This window comes from Hippopotamus amphibius, chromosome 14 (assembly GCF_030028045.1).
Source record: "Hippopotamus amphibius kiboko isolate mHipAmp2 chromosome 14, mHipAmp2.hap2, whole genome shotgun sequence".
Lineage (NCBI taxonomy): Eukaryota > Metazoa > Chordata > Mammalia > Artiodactyla > Hippopotamidae > Hippopotamus > Hippopotamus amphibius.
Window position 1 is genome coordinate 3,411,614 of NC_080199.1, and position 20,437 is coordinate 3,432,050.

General features: G+C 42.3%; 1 protein-coding gene across 1 annotated transcript in view; it reads right to left on the reverse strand.

Moving 5' to 3' along the window:
- MYO16 (myosin XVI) overlaps positions 1-20,437 on the reverse strand; it is a 419,267-nt gene that overhangs the window by 122,511 nt on the left and 276,319 nt on the right. Inside the window, exons 23-26 of the mRNA XM_057707440.1 lie at positions 16,319-16,394; positions 10,883-11,058; positions 8,155-8,235; positions 7,655-7,860 (exon numbers count right to left, since the gene is read on the reverse strand). Of these exons, the coding sequence (XP_057563423.1) occupies positions 7,655-7,860; positions 8,155-8,235; positions 10,883-11,058; positions 16,319-16,394 (539 nt within the window). The remainder of the gene's footprint in view (positions 1-7,654; positions 7,861-8,154; positions 8,236-10,882; positions 11,059-16,318; positions 16,395-20,437) is intronic.

Here is a 20,437-nt window from a genome sequence, read left to right on the forward strand (position 1 = left end):
ATGCTGTCATGGGCGATCATCTAGCTTATTAGAGTAGAACCTAGGATTGAAGCCAGATGGTAGGTGTACAAATGCAAACATCCAAGTCACTTTGCATTATCTGTCCCTTTTTCTCTACAAAATGTCCCCCAACTCTATCAGCAAGAGGATGGACGGGACCAAATAAAGGGTTAGGTACCCTTGGGTCAAAACCACCCACCTTCTGTTTACGGCAACAAAGTTTATTGGAACCCTGCCTCACCTGTTCACGGACATACTGTCTATAGCTACTTTCTGCCACGAGGCAGAGTTGAGTAGCTCTATCAGTGACCTTGTGGCCTGTCATCCCACAACAGTTCCTACCTTGCTGTCTATAGAAGAAGTTTCCAGATGTCCAGAGTGGATTATGGGGTAATGTACGATTCGTAATCCACTGAGCAGTATAACAAGTTCCCAATAAAGATATACTCAATTACGTTTAAACTGAAATGGCTTTGAGAATCTATTATACTTCTCTTTCCTATTTTATATTTCATTCAAAAGTAACAGGCCCTCTTTCCTCCCAAACTTCATTAAACCTCAGACCATCAGCCAACCCTGCAGAGTGGTGTTAGCAGAAAGAACACGCTGAGACTTGGCAAAATTACCCAGAAGAAAATGTATCCTTTGCCAGTCAAATTAGGATATTTAACAGCTCCTGAACGTATGAATTCACGTTTCTATTAAAGATGTATTGACAGTAACTGACATCACTTCCAAGGAACAAGGAAAACTTTTAGACGATTCCAACCCAGATCTGTAGCTGGTGATTCTGCTGGCGGGGCAGCTGCTGCCGGCTAGTTTAGTCCAATTAGCTGAAGTGTGTCTCCTTTCATCCCTCTCCCCCCACACCCGATTTAATATCACGGCTGTGTTCTTTCACAGCCTGACCTTTCAGCAACAACTGTGTCACTCAAACAAGCTAAATGACTCAGACTGTTTCTACGAGGGACCTCATCCAATAACAATCTCCAAACACAGTTCATGCGCCCTCACCTTGCCAAGCGTAATACAGTCCCTTTTACTGGACAAGCCCTTCTGTCTTTTCCAAACAAGGGTGCCTCATTAAAGGGTCAGCCTCTCCTGTGGTGATGCCGTCCTGCCCTCCCCTGCCGACCAAAAAGAAGCCCATAGATGAATGATGAGCGTGACCCTTCCAAGTCTGCCACCCCAGACCCACAGCTAGATGCCAAAAGACGTCCCTTCTGAACCTGGAAAAAGATGAACATTTAGAAGGTTAGCGCCCTGAGAAGAGTAGAGGTGCTTAGGACTAAGATCTGGCACGGCCTTGGATGACCATTAAAAAGCCATGTTAATTATAACGTCACAAGCACACAGGGTACTGAAGAAAGCTCTGAAAACGATGGTCCATGCCATACGAGGTACCAGGCATGGCACCTTACCCTGAAAGACGCCTTACAACCATTTCTTGGGCACTGCCTCATATTATTCTTTCCCTCAATTCTACAATTTGGAAAAAAAAAAGGCTGATATTACATTATTCAACACATCAAGTGCCCGTACTGGTGAAGGATGAAATAATAGCAATTCATAGGTATAGGCATGACTATTGACATTTTTTTTATTGTTCTTGAAACTGAGCAGGACCCTGTGGGGCTCCTGGGCACGGGAGCCTCTCTATTCAGCCTCCATGACGTTCCCTGAGTTCCAAAGGGCAGGTTCAAACAGTTGCTAAGCGGGGAAGGGAGGGAGACAAGGGAGGAGCAGCCAAGAAACAACAGTGCAGCCTCCGGGCAGGGTCCTGGTTCCCCCAAGGGACATGCAGAACAATATCTTTGAGCTCTTTACAGAACTAAACCCCCAAACAAATGGAAGATGTTAGCATTCTTCTCTCCAGATTAAAGGAACCAAAAAAGCTCTTCAAGAGACCACCTGAGGCCAGATTAAAGGAGTGCAGGCCCTGCACGCACCCTGCACCTTATCAGCAGCCCTGCCTTTGTGCCATTGCTATAAAAATGCTCACCAAACCCTCCTGAATTGGGACACAGTTTTGAGGGGCACAAGCCCACTATGTCCTCCTTTGCCTGGCAAAGCAACAAAGCTATTCTTTTCTACTTCACCCAAAACTCTGTCTTGGAGATTCAACTCAGCACTGGTGCACACAGGCAGAGCTTTCAGCATCACTCCCAATTACTCGCATGTTATCCCCTTGAAGGGATATGGTAGCTTGTCCCAAAGTTGGCCATGATCAAATGCTTGCTTCCCAATGAAAATATCTCAGCTGGTCTGCAACTGTTTTGACCAATAAAATACAGGGCAAGTGATGCTGTGCTGGGTCCCGGCCCAGCTTGTAAGAGGACTGAAAGTGTCCCTTCTTGCCCCTTGGAAGCATGGGCCGCCAGGTAAGAAGTCCAGACTATTCTGCTGGAGAGACAGATCACATGGAAGAACATCCAGGCACCAGACACAGGGATGAAGAAGCTGTCTGGTCCATCCAGTCCAGCTAATGCCAGCCTCTTCTGCTGGATGGCTGAAACGATTGGAGAAACCCCAACCAAGAATTGCCCCACTGAGCCCAGTGAACCCACAGAACTGGAAGAAATAACAAATTGCTATTTTATGTCACTAAGTTTTGGGGCAACTGCTAACTGAGCCAGAAGTGTACACATCCCCACCCTCTGTTACATGCTCTGGGGAATTACCCATGAGTAAGACACTTCTCCACCCCACTGATGTTGGCCTGGGCCACATGACTGCATTTAACCTGTGGAATATAAGACGGGGACAGATGCTGCATCTCAGCACAAGTTGTAAAAGCCACTCAGCCATGTCTCTTTTCCCCCAACATAGAAAGGGCTATTCCTTAACTCCGGGGTGCATCATGAAAAAGAGGCCCAAATTAGAGCTGATTTGAGCTTAGGTGTGTGTGTGTGCATGTGTGTGACTTCTAAACATAGTCAAATATATTGTAGAAGAGAAAGGAAGCTTTGTTGTTGCAAGCCACTGACTTGGGATTTTATGTTCTACAGAATGTATTGGTAAGAGTTTGTCTTTTACAATGCCATCAGAAAGTTCTCACAAACTGAGGAATCCAACCAACATTAGAGAAAGCTACTGAGATGGAAGAGGGTGTCAGATCTTTTCTGTTCGATTTCACAGAGTTTGGACCCAGAAGCACAATGGGGGATGGGAATTCTGCTAGTGTCCTCGCATGCAGTAACACCTGCCCTCATTTAAGGGGCCTATGGTCTAGGGCAGGGGGAGCAATTTTTTCTGTAAAGGGCCAGAGAGTAAACATTTTAGCTTTGCATGCCAAGAGGCAAAATTGAGGAGATTATGTAGGTATGCATATAACCATTTAAATCTGACAGTTTACAAATGTAGAAGACATTCTTAGCTCTCAGGTCTTACAAAAGCAGGTGGCAGGCTGTATCTGATCAGTGGGACGTAGTTTGCTAAGCTCTGCTCTCGTGGTTGAGGTTGGCATATACATTAACATTTCCAGTGAGCATACAAAAAGTACAATACCTGAGACCTTTTTGAAGCTCAGAGAAGAGACACAAACCAATTTTGGATTTTACAAATGATTTTTCAACAGAGACGATGCCTGAGGAAATCTTAAATACCAAGTAAATGCCAATGAGTAATAGAGAAAAAGATAGAAAGAATATGATTACACGAACAGAGACATGAGTTTTCGAAACCATGATATGTGCGTGTAAACTACACTTCTTCCCATTAGCACAAGAGTATCATGTAACACGAACAAGGTACCAAACACTTCCCAACATAACTTGTGTAGCTTTGCTACCTATTGAGATCATATAAACACATACCTACAAACACAGGTATCTCAGCCAGTTCAAGCTTCCATAACAAAATACCACAGACCTGGAGGGTTAAACAACAGAAGTTTATTTTCTCACAGTTCTGGAGGCTGGGAGTCCAGGATCAAGGTATGGGGTGCTTAGTTTCTACTGAGCTCACTTTCTGACTTGCAGACAGCTGCCTTTCCACTGCATCCTCAGAGAGCAGAGAAGAAGGACGTGTTTTCTGGTGACTTTTCTTATAAGGACACTAATCCTATTGGATCAGGACCCCACCCTTAGGACTCATTTAACCTCAATCATCTCTTTATAGAAACATAGTCACATTGGGGGTTACAGCTTCAATGTGAGTTTTTATGGAGGGAACAGCTCAGTCCACAGCAATAGGTGATGCAATTAGGCATCACAATTTGCACATAATAATTGACTTCTGTTGCTCCTTTCCTTCTTCCTCATACACCCAAACTTGTGAGGTCTCTTGACATGGAGACAGGACCCTGCATCTTTTTTGCCCCATCACAAAGCTGTTGATGCTATTAGGAAAAAAATTCAACAAGCATGCTTCTCATTTAATCAAAATAGGATTTCTCAACAAACAAAATTCTCCAGTTTTGATTAGGAAGACTCAGAATGATGGACAGTTTTTAAAGCCAGGATACCAGGAAGCGAGTTTGCAATACCATCACGTCCACCTACAGATTCCACAGAAATGTCCATTATCCACATTGACTGTCATGTTGGGTTTCAGAAGCGATAAATGCTGTTCAAATGAGTGGGTGCTTGTCTCAAAAACAAACATATTTTTCTTCTTTGTCCGATATTTTTGCGGTAACCACATTCCTCTTTGTAAACTAAACAAAGTAATTTTTTGTTCAGTTTTTATTCTCTAACAGTTAAGACAAGGTGATACAAATAGAAATGTTTTACATAGGAACTGTTATCTGATATTTTGGCAACCAAAAACTTCTATTAAATTGCACCTCGAGGCTTTGTTTATACAAGGATGCTGGACTGCCTGGGGGGAATTTCAAGGTTCTGATGAGATTTCTGAATAAATATGTTACTTGTTGATGTGACACTATGTGGAGTGTGTTTTATTCGAGTTCTATAGAAACTGAAAGTCTCTCTACAGACCAGTGCTTTTATGATAATATTCCAGACGAGCGTCCTTTATGTAAGAGAGATGGTGACAAATTTCCGTTGAAGTACATTAATAATTCCATTTCTACTGATGTGCAATTACAAATGAGGATAATAAACTGAGGTCACATCTCCTTTTACATAAGGGCTGGTTAAAGAAATGTAGAGATTTACCAAAAAGTAACACTTCCCATCCACACTATTCTTTTAAACAAATACAGTACAGCTATGGTCTCTGTTACGGAGAAACATTACTTTACATTGAACAACTTTTAATCTCCAATGCCAGCTTCATTCCGAAAACACTGACTAAACACCCACAAAGCACAGACACTGTGACCGAGTAAGACGTGGTCTCTGCCTAGAAGTCAGAGTAAAGCAAGAAATGCATATATACAGAAGATTGTACTTAATTTTAAAAGATAATCATTGTATAAACTATTTTAATAGAGATAAGTCCTGGTAGGTGTATACGTATATATGTCAAACTAGACAAATACAAGTAACAAAGGTAAAAAAAATTCTAATTACTATGCTATATAATATTGTGTACACATACACGCGTGTGTGAGTGGGTGTGTGCGCATGCGCACACACACACACAGAGCCACGTTCCCCACCCTCTTCTGGGAGAACAGGACAGCTCAAGTGACTGCTTGGTGGAGTAGCTGTAAGGAGATCCATGCAGCTACTAAAGATTATACCAGAGAAACTCCCAGGGACATTTTCATGCCAAGCTTCTTTGACTCCACGAGTCTAAGACGCTCTAACAAAATAAACAGCAGAAAATACATGAAATGCACTTTAAAAAACTGCTCACAGAGTGAGATTAATCGTATTTCATATCCGATGCAGGAATCCATTCACAGTGCTTTGGAAATGTCAAGTTTACCCAGGTCACTTGGAAATCTCCACAAATTTTCAGATTTTAATTCAGTAAATCAGTCAATATCTGAGATTTTGCATCCTCAACAAGGTCCCTTTGATTAGCAAGGTATTCACCTACGCCCAACCCTTGGCTGGGGAAAAACAAAGCCAAAGGAAGACATTATCCCCAAGTGAGCAGATGCTCTAGGGCAGTGGTTCTCGAAAGGTTGTCCACACACCAGCAACATCGGTATCACCTGCGAACTCGTCAGAAATGCTAATTAGCAGACCTCACCTAGACCTACTGAACCTGGAACTCTGGGGCTGCTGTCCAGGGATCTGTATTTTAACAAGCCTATATGACGGACACTAACGTTGGAGAACCACTGTTCTCAGCACAGCTTGGGAAGGGAGTCGGTACTGCTGAGTGAACTACAATTTATCAAGGCCAGTGGCTCTTGGAGACCATGTGACACCAGCGGCTAACAGCGCCATACCCCTCCCCTTCAGACAAACCCCATCCTCGGACCCCACTCTCTGTTGGTTGTCATTCAGAAGGTCGGGGGTAAATGTAGGAATCTATTACTTTAAACTTGTATACGGGCAGGTTTTAAATGCATCGATCCAAAGACCTCTTGGATTTAAAGGGGTGGGAAGGCTGACTTTTAATACTTAAACTATAATGTGTGAGAAACAGATCTTCATTAACAGGCCGAACATTTCTGAAGACTATACACGGGTGTCCATGCACTGAGGGAACAGAAGGAGGCAGGTCAGAGCTGTGCCTACCAGAGGCCCCTTAGTGAACGATACGCAGTGGTGGGACACCACCCTCCCAACCCAACGGAAGCACAAATTAATCCTTACATTCAGCGCGTATTAATTGTTAATGTGCCCCTGGGTGATGCCCCACGTTGCACTTCTTCCCTGCAAATAGGAGACAGGGTGTCTATTCGCCCATGAATAAGCAGCTTTTAAGTTTTCAAACACAAATATCTCCTCTATCGGTACTACACACTCTGCAGGTTCAACGTACTCATGCTCCAGGTACTTGACCCTGAAATGTGGGGGATTTTATCTCCCCCTTCTGAATAGTCTGGTGGATTGGTCTGAGTTTCGTGGTTTCTTCATAGCAGTGGCTCAGAATGAATTTCTGCTCAACAAAAGTCTTAAACGCTCTTCTTTTAGGGGAGCGGTTTGCCAAACAGACTTCTCCATACCACTGTCATACAGTTTTTAACCACAAATGCCAGGTTTTATACTTGCTATACTGATATTATTTTACATCCAAATTATTTTAAAATTTCATGTTTTTATATAAGTTACCAAATACTTTCTGGTTTCCCTTTTTGCCCACCCCCTTTTTATTCTTTGATTGCCTAAAAACAGACATCTTCATTATTTTCACTGCTTGTGTTCCGATAAAACTTTATTCACAAAAAATAGGTAGTGGGCTTCTTGAGGGCAGCTTGCCAACTCTTGACCTAAAAAATATTTTGTTCCACACATATAAAGGAGAAAATAATCACATGCATAGGTTTTTATATGAAATTATAATTTTGTGCCAATATTATAAGCAATAATTTTATAAATCTTTAAATCCAAGGAAACCTAAATTTAAGGGACCAAGAAAACTGTTTCCAAGCTATCATCTGCAGTAAAGTTTTGTAACTTTTTATATAAGCTTTGTCAGTGCATTTCATTGTTTCCCAAAGTATTTTGTTCACTCACGACAAAAGAAAATGAACAGGAAAAGAAATGCCAGCAAAGAAAACAGAAGGTCCAGCGACAACACCATCAACATGGCGCCGGGAAGAAGCGGACTCAAGAGCAAAACCTACCTTGACAGGAAATCCGAGAAGGAAAGCCGGACAGGGTACCCGTGTCGGATGATCTTCACCATCTCCAGGACCCCGATGTATTGCAGCTGAGCAGACACATAAAAGTTATCAAAAGTATCCGGCAGCTTTGAGTTGTTGGGCTTGATGCAATGAATGAAGTGTGGAGTGCACCTCTGAAGTCTTCCAGTAATATCCGTCAGAGTTTTCTAAGGAGAGAAGTAAAACACAACTGATTCCCCAAAGAAGACACCAACCGACAAGGTAAAGCAGCTTTTAAACAGAAACCTTCATCTTCAGTCCATGATCCTTACTGACATGCATTTAGTCACTGCGTGCACACGTGTGTGTGTGCGCACATTGTGTGTGTGCGCGCGTGCGTGTGTGCATGTTTACTTTTTTGAAGGTCCTCAAGTGGTCAACAAGGAGGAGAATTCCACGTAAACCCTCTACAGGTGATATAATCAAAGTGGAAGTTTTTGAAATCTGAAAGTGTCACTCACCCTGAGTTGCGATGCAATGGTGGCCGGACCTCCCCGTTCTAGTCTTTGAAGAAATGTAGAATTTCCTTTCTTTTTTAATAACTGTAATGAGAACAAAAGGAAAGGGTGAGCAGGTTTATCTTACTAAATTCCAGTTTAGAGGAAAACACTTAACCCTCCCATCCACGTAAATTCACTTACAGGCAGATGTAGATTTAAAACAGACTATAAAAATCAGTGCCAAATGATTTTCTGTAATGGTACTATGAGCTAGGAAAATAAGCGACTACATGGAAAATCACCATTACTGCAGCCTTTCAAGTCCATGGCTGTCACGAACCTGCATCTACTTTAATCTGAGAATTGACAGATGTTGACTTGCTTGGTGGTACAATAAGCTCACCCTGGTATCCTGATTGTATCACTAATTGTCCACGTTTATCATGAAACGTAGCTTACTCTGGGGTAAAAGGATACTATCTTGCGTTACACAGAGCCTATGTTTTAACAATCATTGGTTTGTTCCCTAAGGTTAACTATAATGTGTCCCACACATTTTTTCTTTCCCAGTTTTTTCTTTTTTTTAATGACTAAAAAGGGTTAGTAAATTACTTGCCTGTGAAAAATGACAGTAGGCTGTTTTCTTCAATAAGTGATTATTATATAGCTCTTAAAAGGAAAAAATTCACATGTAGCAAAGATTAAATGATAATGCAGATAAAAGAAGTCAATGAAAATGAAGCCAGTGGGCGAGGAAAGAAAGGGCAGAAGGTAATTAATTTCCACCAGGGGTTAAAAGAAACCTCAGCTGCTAATGTACTATGACATTTCACAGAATCATACAGACTGAGACCAACAGATCTATCGATCCAAAATCATTCATCTTAAAATAAAAGGTCTCTTTGACAGAAGAAAGAAGTTGATGAAACATTCTTGTCAATACAGCACTACTGCTATCGTGGCAATAGCTCATTTCCTTCCATTAAGATGAACCGTCAACCTGAAATGATCAGTTGTAACTGAGAAGGGAATGGGAAATGAAGTGACTGGTGGAGGATCAGCCTGTTTTCTGCGCACACACAGCCAAGTGTGATGCTCTGTGGAAGGGTGGGTGGACGGCTACCCTACTGGTCACAGGGGTGGGTGTGAAGGGGCGAGGACCCTCAGAGGGAAGAGAGGAATGGAACTCTTAGGGGAAGATTATAACAAAGAAATCTTCATCCCTTGACAGTGAACACTCAATTTCCCTTTCTGGGTGGAGGAACTGCTGTGAATTATCTCGCTTTTGCAGTCCTTTAGGGAAAAGACTAATGGCATCTATGCCCGGTAATGTTTAATAATTAAGGTTAAAATTTGCAGTTTGGAGGTGTGTGGTGACTTCTTGCTCATGATTTCCAGGATGGCTGAGAAAGGAAGGGCCAGAAGTTTCAGCGAAACCCTTAGGAATAGAGATTGTCCTTATTACAAAGGGGAAGCTTTGTCTTTTTCATGTAAAAGATGTCATTTTATATGCGATGAGATTGAACTCCCGCCATGGTCCAGTTCTGGAACAACTATATCAAAGGATCCTTAATTCTAGGGTCTACCGGCTAAACCCGTACACACGCACACATACATTTCTGATATGCTCTACACATTTCTGCCACTCTTCTGTAATAGAGTTGATTTTAATTATGCTTTTATTTTAACTGGCAAGCTAAAGTGCATTCCAGCAAGCCACAACGACCGGATTTCTACAGTGGATTGTCCTGGACTCCTTCCCAATCGTATTTCTTGTCTTTCAGAGTTTTTATAAAGGCAAGCAAAACAAACTGGGCTGCAACCACGCGCTGAATTCATAAACTTAAAGCATTTCAGCTTGAAACAACACTTCGCTTGAATTTTTTGTTCTATTTTACAAATTGTCAGGATCGTTAGGGTGTAAGTGCCACCACTCTGGTGTGGGACAAACACCCATTATCTGCAGGGTAGTAACAGAGATGCAAACGTAGAGAATGGACCTGTGGACATGGGGGGATGAATCAGGAGACTGGGACTGATGGACATACATGACCATGTATAAAACAGACAGCTCGTGGGAACCTGCTGTACAGCACAGGGAGCTCAGCTCGGTGCTCTGTGATGACCTAGATGGGTGGGATGAAGGGGCAGAGAGGTCCATGAGGGAAGGGATACATGTATACATATAGCTGACTCACTTCATCGTACAGCAGACACTGACACAACATTGCGAAGCAACTATACCCCAATAAAAAATTAGTGTAATGCCAAAATACATTAAACATCTACAAAACACACAGTGAAAACACTCTAGGGCCTGAAAAATACACTATGTCTGTATGAGAAACTACAATTTATTGTTTAGAGACCTGAGGCCTCTGACGTGATTAATGTCAACAGAATAAGGTAGCTAAGTTTATTCCCTTTAATCCTGCCGCCCCTGAAGTTACCTCCCATTCATCAAAAAGACAGTCGCAGAGATGAGACTTAAAAGCATGCTCACAGACAACCACTAAAATGACCGACCGGGTATTTGCTATCAAATTTCACTCCACTGCACTTTCTCACACTGTCCTCTCTTCCAGGCTTGTACTGTAGGTGAGCAGTCTTCTCTTTCATTTTTTAAATTAAAATATCAGTTTCTTTCCATTAGCATTGAGGATTGTGCATATTTTTTTTCATTAAAAGAAGCAGCAAATGTGCTCAGCAAACTTAAAAACAACCAGACACGAATCATAAGATCTCCTACCTTACTAAGTTCTAGATAATTTCTGTTTTCTCCGATCATTGAAGCAGCCGTCATTTTCTTACTGAGCCAGGCAGATTTATGTCCTCTGAATTTAAAAGAAGGAAAGGAAGATACGAGGGCTCCTGTTTGTGACAGTTTCGACTGGAACAGATGATTGATCACGACATTTTCACTAGCTAGGAGATAAATAAACGAACATTGTGAGTGTCATTGAAATCGTCATTCATGCAAGCATTACACTTACACCTCTAACCACTAAAACATTCTGGGTGGGGAGGGAGCTGAGAGTCTACCTTTCCTTTTGCCCTCCTTTTTATTCTCCCCAGTACTCATCACACTGTTTGATGAATTCTGACCTTCCTTGTCCTTGGCCCTGAGTCCGGATCTTACACTCTTGTCCCCCACCTGTGCCCTGAATTCTTTGCTCTGGAATTGAGTGGCGTTTACTGCTCTCCTAACAGCCGGAACCGGATCGGACCTGCTCAGACCTAAGGGGCCTCAGTGCACTTGACCAAGTCATGAAGACTTATGGTTTTGGTCAGCAGCTCTCCCTTCCAGGAAAATAACTGCCAGGAACACACGCCCCCAGGAGGAACCTCTCCCCAAGCAGAATGCAGACATCGGGGAGCCCCTGTCTCATTTGGCTGTCTCAGCTGTTGGGGGAAAAGTGCCTCTTTTTCTGGTCCAGTTAAGCTGGAACGTGAAAGCAAGCTGATACATTAGATGTTAGGTTATAAAAATTCTAGTAATTCCGGGTCCATTTGTGTTTCTTGACACGTCAGGGAGAAATGGGCTCACGAGTGGGTGGATTTTTGGTGACACATTTGAAAAGCAAAGCGAAAACCATGTCTGTGGCAGGTAAGGATCTGGAAGGCACGTTGCTTGTGTTACTCATACCTGTATGTAGACCGTTTCTCAGCCTTAATTGCCTGTTCTATGAAACACCCACCAGAGTACCTGCTGTGTGGATCCCTACAAGATGAAAGTGTGATGTAGCCTGCAGAAAGCATCCAGGACCAGTCTCAGCCCATCAGCCAGCTGGCAACGTGTGGCAGCAAAGTGGTTTAGTTTCCACCATTTCTGCACTCAGGTTATCGTGTGTGTCCAGCTAGTATATTTATGAGCGGTGCACTCAGTGAAAAGTCACTATGTGAATCAACCAACAGAGAGCTAGGAGAGGGGTCGGAGAAAGGAGATACAATAACGGACTGTAGGGAGGCAAAGAGAAGCCCTGAGGTGTTGGGTTAAAATTAAAGGTATCATGATAAACTCATGATTTTTAATATACAGTGAGATATATATATATATATATATATATATATATATATGCACACACACAGAAAATCTACACCTATATCTTAAATTTCCTAATTCTGAAAGGGTCTAAAAGCAATAACACCCACGTAGCAATAAGCTCACCCTGCCCCCATTTCTAGGAACACCATTTGCCTCTAAAATAAAGTCTTCCTGGATAGGTGGCTGATTCTGGATCTGAGGCACGGCAGAAGATCCTAGAACATTCTGGAAAGCCAGAATATAAGAAAGTGCTAAAAAGGACAGGAGAACCTGTCAAAAGCACATAGGAACCAGCCTGGAGGGGTTCTCAGTGGCCATGTCTTGGGCAATTTTAGTATCGAAACAATGACAGTAATGCATGCGATTCCTTAAATACAATAAGAATCCACGATCCCAAACTGAAAATGAATGAATGCATGCATGCATGAATTAGAAAGGGGAGTTCTGACAGCAGAATGTCACTGTTGGTGGAACGATGGGGCTAGGAAACTACAACTGTGCAACCAAATGAGAAATCACTGATTTCGGCAGGAGCCCTTAAGGTATGCAAAACTAGTGGGTGAAAGCTTGCTGAGGAGGAGAATACTTACACGGCCTCAAATACCTCCTTACAAAGTACCTATCAGGTACAAAGAGAAGACCGTGACTCTAGATTAGGGAAGTCTGAAGGACAAAGCGATCAAGGTGAAGGTCACCACGGAGGTTTCAACGGTCACCGTGAGCCTCTGAACGTGATGTGCTGAGGACACTTCATCACCTGCATCGGGCTCCTGCCAAGAAGGCGGACACTGATCCCAACGTGAGGAGACTGCAAATATGCCCAGACTGAGGGACACTGTTCAAAAACTGGGCTTCCACTACTTTTTTATTTATTTATTTATTATTATTTTTTTTTACGGAGCAAACGTTGTTCCACTTCTTAAAATATTCATGTCATGAAGAAAAATAAAAGCTGAGGAAGTGTCCCAGATTAAAGAAGACTAACGAGAAATGGCAACTGAACTCAGCAAACGATCCCAAATTAGGGGGAAAATCATCATGGAAGACGAGAGTGGGATAATTGGCAAAGTGTTACATCAGCTCTGAACTAGATACTGGTACCACATCAATGTTTAACAGTCTGATAATCTACGGAGGTCATCTACCATCACGTCCATGGTCTCAGGATATGGACCAAAGTATTTAGGCAAAAAGACACTTTTGTCCATTCTCCAGTGGTTCAGAGAATGCACATACACACACACACACACACACACACACACACACACACATGCGCGGAAGGAAGGAGAGAGGAAGAGAGAAAAGAAGAAAGGAAATGAAAAATGTCAATCTGGGAAAAGAGCACATGGGAGTTCCTTGTACTAATTTTGTGACTTTTCCTTAAGTTGGAAATCAATTCAAAACAAAGAGTGAAACAATAGACATGTAATACCATGGCCTATTCCACTTAAATGAAATAGTATCTATATGTACAGCTAGCCTGTGGATGGATGGAACCACAGATAAGCAGTACAGCGTGGTATTCCCATAACTGGGGGAAAAGTCTTTACTACATCTATAAACACCACACATAGCTATGAACCAAAATGTGCAACTGACCAGTTCCTGCCCTTTGTCTGATCACACGCTCAGGCTGCATGAAGGTAAAGTCGGACTGGCGTCGTCCGATGACGGAGATGCCATTGTGCCTTGATCCTAACGGGAGAGCCCCGCCCACAGGCTGGGCACGTGGGAGGTGACAGTAGGTTCCTCGGGACATAAAAAGAGAAACTGGGCCATCGTGTTGCCCCCGAGAACCTGAGGAGGAAGCCCCTGGTGAAGAGACAGCTTTGCCATCCCTTCCCTATTTTTACAAATCACCTGCTGCAGGCATTTTCCTTCATGTCACTCCATATACACGTTGCCTCCCACACGGGGGTCTATACACAATGCACTGGGCGCTTCTCTGCCAGTAAAATGGGATGTGCTACCTGAGGTGCCCACAGTCTATAAGCAGGGATGCAGAATGGCCAACGGCATCACTGACAGTAACAGTAAGTTTTCCTCTGCTTGTAAGTAGACTTAAGCATCTGGAGTTTAACTCTTTCTGCACGTTTCTGAGTCACGTGGACTTGATTTCTCATCTCAGGCACCGACGAGATCACTTGCTGTGTTTCTGTGAGAGCTGAGCCACCCAGCTGCCTGCCTGCACTGGTCAGGGTCTCACAGACACAGCTGGGTTTGCAGGGATCCTGCCACAGACCCCACCTCCTCCCTCACCTGGGGGCTTTTGGATAATATGAGAATCTGAATCAGATGCTGTACACAAAGTACTTAGCAAGGTGCCTGGAAACAGAAATTATACTATTATCTATAAATTACACTTGCTTTTAAGAACTATTTGCAGTGTCAAAACATTCCACAGATTCATAAAACACTATCACAACCATGCACCTTTGCATATGTGACAGCATGGGTGAGCAACTGGGGCCTGTGGGTCAAATCGAGCCCATTGCCTGTTTTTGTAAATAACATTCTAATGGAACGCAGCCACGTCCATCTGTATTGTCTATGGCTGCCTCCTCATTACCACAGCAGAACTGAGTAGCTGCAACAGTGAGCTTATGGCTTTGCAAAGTCTAAAATATTTATTCTCTATCCCTTTGCAGAAAATGCTGTCACCTCTTACGCGAACATACAAGGGCATGTTGTAAATTTTGTCCTGTTGCTCAGATGTATCTATAGTCTAAAATATTTAGAATAAATTAAGATTCACCTGTTTTCTCTTGGCACTTGCTAACAAGCACACACAAAAGAATGACTTTAAGATACAGGGACTCTATCAAGATAAGCAGAATCGCAGTACCACAGGCCATCGTGCGTTCGTTCTAAATACATGTTCTGTCACCATGAAATACAAAAATAAAGGAGGCCCAGTGCCACCTTGGAAAACATGCTGCATAATAGTTCTTCATAAAATATATGCATTCAGTGGAAGTATGTTATCAATGAACGTCCAAATATTTGAAAATTGGAAGGAAAATATTTCCAGTGATAAATCAATAAGATTGATTATCTCACACCTTTCGTTTTGCACTGTCCATGTTTTTATCATTGGTCTCGGCCTTTAAGAGAACTCAACCGCACTTTCCGAGAGGCAAGCAGTCACTGCGAAGGGAAAGCAAGATATTGCTACTCTGCTCTTTGATTTAAGGTACATTTGTTCCTCAAGCCAGAAGTGATATGGATGTCTTATTTCCAGCTCAAAGGCATCCAACTAGTTCACGAAAGGCTATCATATGCTTCTTTTCCCAGGGATGATACATGGCTCCATCTTATTTAGAGCAACTTAAAGCACAAAAGATGATACATTTTAGTTCGTTGAAGAGGTTATTAGGAAAATGAGAATCGCTGCAGAACTGCTGTTAAGAAAATAATTACTAGAGGAGATAGAACTATATATATGTGTAAATGTATAGATCTATATGTAAATATATGGATATACAGAGATAGGTATATAATTACATCACATATAAACACAGTACTTCATTTTATATATAGTATAGAATTATAGATATATGTAAAGATATATGCATATAAAGTACTAAGGCTTGCTAAGTAGATGTCACCTATAAATTTATATGGATATACATATATATGCATGTGTGTACTTATCTATAAATTTGTACGCTCATTTTACTTCGTAAGCATAAGTTTTTTATAACTGAAAGCACATAGGAATAGAATACCATGCATAAGTTTTTTATAACTGAAAGCACATAGGAGTAGAATACCACCCTCAAGTGTGCTCCAGAGTCATCTTAAGTAGTGAAATTCACCCTGCTGTGGCTCAAATAACTGGGGAAGCCACATTCCCCTTCATCAGTCCTCGTACAAGAGCCTTTCTATATCCACACCGCCAGGGTGGTAAAGGTGTCTTATACTGCTATCTGCTAAAAGCTTAGTTAAATTATGGTCTCTACTAGACTCCAAATTACATTGTAACCAGTGTGTAGCGTGGCAATACCCATGCCTTATTAATCTGGGCATTAGGATGCAAAAGATATTTCAATTCTCCTTCGCTGGTGGCATATTTTACAGGACCACGTTCAGAGACAGAGACATGGTGTGTGGCATTTTAACCGTGCGGGGAAAACTTACTTTTCATTACAAACAGAAGATTCTGTGAAAGGGAGTCTTTATTTTTCTCAACTGCTCCAACAATTTCATACATTACCTATAATACAAGAAAGTAGCATAATTACTAACGGTTAGACAGGACCACGAAAGTAATTTCCTTTAAAGAATAACTTGACTCAGTGGCAGTTTTAAATTATCCATAAAAGCAGCATCTTCGGGCCTTAGAGTTCTTGCTACAGGTAAGTTCAAAGCTCCCATCCCCAGGCTCTCCTTCTGCACGTTGAACCAGGGACGCCTCTGCTGTTCTGATTGGCCGAGCCCTCCTCCAATCGTGAGTTTAGGAGAAAGTGGTTCTGACTCACATTCACCACAGTCCCTTTCTTCCTAAAAACCCTCACCCTCACTCAGGAAACTCTCTAAACCAAGGAGAAGACCTCATGACACCTTGGGAAGGAAGGATGTGTGCCTTCAGTTTGAGAAATGGAATGGTGTCTTTATTAAAAAATTTAAAATAGAGCTACCATATGATCCTGCAATCCCACTCCTGGGCGTATACCCAGAGAAAACTCTAATTTGAAAAGATACATGCACCCCAATGTTCAGAGCAGCAATATTTATAAGAGCCAAGATATGGAAGCAACCTAAATGTTCTCAACAGAGGAATGGATAAAGAAGCCGTGGTACATGTATACAACGGAATACTATTCAGCCATAAAGAAGAATGAAATAATGCCATTTGCAGCAACACGGATGGACCTAGAGATTATCACACTAAGTGAAGTAAGTCAGACAGAGAAAGACAAACATCATATGATATTGCTTACATGTGGAATCTAAAAAAAAAAAATGATACAAATGAACTTATTTACAAAACAGAAGTTGAGTTGCAGACACAGAAAACAAACTATGGTTACCAAAGGGGGTGGGGGGGCGGAGATAAATCAGGAGTTTAGGATTAACAGATACACACTACTATGTATCAAATAGGTAGACAATAAGGACCTATTGTATAGCACAGAGAACCATACTCAATATCTTGTAATAACGTATAATGGAAAAAACCTGAAAACCAATACGTGTGTGTGTGTGTGTGTGTGTGTGTGTGTGTGTAACTGAATCACTTTGTTGTAAACTTGAAACTAATGCAACATTGTAAATTAACTATACTTCAACAAAAAAAAAAAAAGAAAAAAGGGTTTCCTTTGGGTCATTTAAGCAGTGAATAAAATCTGAAGTCTGACATGAAGAAGACTCAGAAACGATTAACTCTGGATTATTCAAAGGACAGTTTTTTTCACCACAGGTTACTTACGAGTACCTTTAAATGACTTTATCATCTGGTGTGGCTGGTACTCCCATCTGGCCCGGGAGACTTGGTTTTTGAAGAGAGACGTGGTTTTATTGCCTCTCAGCCTCAGCCAAGAGTGAGCTCCCAAGTGTGGTCCTGAGAGGTCGGAGCAGCCACGAGCCTCATCAGTTTCAACAGTGGCTACTGCTACTTGCGGACCCGCCTCCGGACGCTGCGGCACCTGGCCGGGTGGCACAGGCTGCCCTTTACCCCAGGTGGACCAGGACGGACCCCAGGGGGGCAGCTGATCAATGCTGTCTCTTCATTCTGCATCACCATGAGGGAGTGTGGGTGGTTAGACCAGTGAAGGGGACAATCACCCCACTCCTTCGGGAATGTCAACTGGACTGCCCAGAGAAGACTGTCTCGTTGACGGCAAGAGGGAACAGACAGAATCCGTGAGAAGGAGGCTGAGCGCCAGTGAGAGGAAGCTAGGAAAGGCCAGATGACCCCCAGTGAGCCTTGGTTCCTAACCGGCTTTCAAATTCCAGTGCCTAACCATGTCATCTTGACAATAAAGCTTGCTGAAATCTCACTCTTTGCTGTCACAAGAGCCCAAATGGCGCAGAAATCCCAAGACATCCTCCAGATTCCCAGATTTTCCAATGTGGATTTGGGTCAGAAGGCTGGTTAAGCTAAGAGGCCAAGTCAAACAATTAACAACTTTCAGATGCTTCTCAACCGTTATCTAATTATCCAGTTTGCCCCGAGGCCAGGACATGGCTCGCCAATATTAAAATGTGAGCTATATATTATGTTAAGCATACTATTATGTTACATTATATATTATGTTACGCAACAATATGTTAAATTGTTGAATATAAAGAATTTTTGTATCATCTAGCGCAGTGGCTCTCAACCGGGGTGATGGGGACACTTGCCAGTGACTGGAGACATTTGTGTTTGTCACACCTGAGGGGCTGGAAGGACAGGGATGCTACAAGCATCCTACAGTGGCCTGGACAGCTCCACAGTGAAGAAGTATCTGGTCCCAAACGGCCATGAGACTGGGGCTGAGAAACCTCAGCTTGGGGTTTGGCTTCTGCGTGCCTTCCTGTATTAGAGACAGCAGTGCCCAGTGAGACCTCAGAACCCCAGCTAAGCCACTCTGCATCTATGTGGACTTTGGTCGGTTATTTAATGTCCCAGAGCGGATCCTGCAGTGGACGGTCCTCCTCTGCATGGTTCCAGTCTACAGTTCTAGCCTTCGCTTTTCATGGGAATCTGATGATTCTGAAGTAAACACACAGACACACACACACACACAACTGGACTGCATGGTTTTCTCTAAATACATTCCTTTCTGTCTTTGCTCCTGTTACGCCTTGTTTCAGGATGGGCGTTCGTCCTGTACCTTGAGGGAGTGACTATGGACTGTTCAGCTCTGTCTCTGCAGCAACTACCACAATGCCTCATCCACTGAGCAGATTCAGTAAATATTTGGTGAAATGAATAAAAAGGTTTCATCATATCATGACCACATACAGCATAACATCGTGCTGCTCATTTGTACCTAAGAATATGCTGATGTTATCACAAGATCAGGTGCTCTGGGGTGTTCTCATGAATGGCATCCTGGTTGTACCTGGATAGTTAGAGAAAAAGCTAAAGGTCTCCTATTAAAACGAACGTTCAAAACTTCCCAGCTGGAGATTCCAATGGGCAAAGTTATGTGGAAAAGCTATTTAACAAAATCCACGAGTGCAAACACTCAAGGAGGGAAGTTTGATGCTTGCAGGAAGCATGGAGTTGGGCAAAAGTTTTTACTTCGTACATAATTAATGAATCTTGAAGCAGGTAGGCTTAATTATTTTGTAGCAATGGGAAAACTGCTTTAGCTCTTTGAGTCTTTTTTTTCCTTTTTTTTAAATTAACTTTTATTGGAGTACAGTTGATTTAAAATGTTGTGTTAGTTTCAGGTGTACAGCAAAGTGAGTTGGTTTTACATATACACATACCCACTCTTTTCTTAGATTCTTTTCCCATATAGGCTGTCTTTCTTTATGTGTTAAATTAACATTCTGCAAAGGCATTCCAAGTTTAAGAGCTTTTGAGTTTATTCCTAAGACACGGATGATCACAGTGGTGGCAGGATTTGAGTTGACAGCTCAACAGAAATATTAGACACTACCCCCAACGTAGCTTATTTCATCATAATTAATATGATAATGCACACGACTGTGTGTTACATAAACTTGGCACTAGTGGAATGTTAGCACATGCTTCCATATCATGTTGTTTTTCCTGGCCCAAATCTGGAATCAAGTCTTTCCTCAAGGATCCCTTTCATATTTTACAGGAAAATTGAAATGAGAGGCCTAGAGGTGCAGAGTAGCATGGTATTATCGAGCTAGTCATTGTCGCCAGGACTTTTCAGGGGACGGATGAGCTGAGGAATACACGCACACAACACACACGTGTGCACACGCATATGACATGGGTTTTATTTTTTCGTTTGAAGGATAAAATACAATCTGTTTCCAAACTTAGTCTTTTAACCATGATAATTTCCTCAATCCAATAAAGTTTGGTATTGACCTTGTCAAAGGTAATCTGAAAATCTAAATAAATGATATCCACTCGTGCCTATTTATTATGTCCATAGAAAACCTGCTCCCATCACCTTTAAGTACTTCTTAAACTTTTAATTTCGAGATAATTGTAGATTCACTGACAGTTGTAAGAAATAACACAGGTAGAGCCTGTGGACCCTTTACCCAACTCCCGCCAATGATAACATCCAACAAAACCACCCCCAGCAGGATACTCACGTCGGTGCAGCAAAGGCTCAG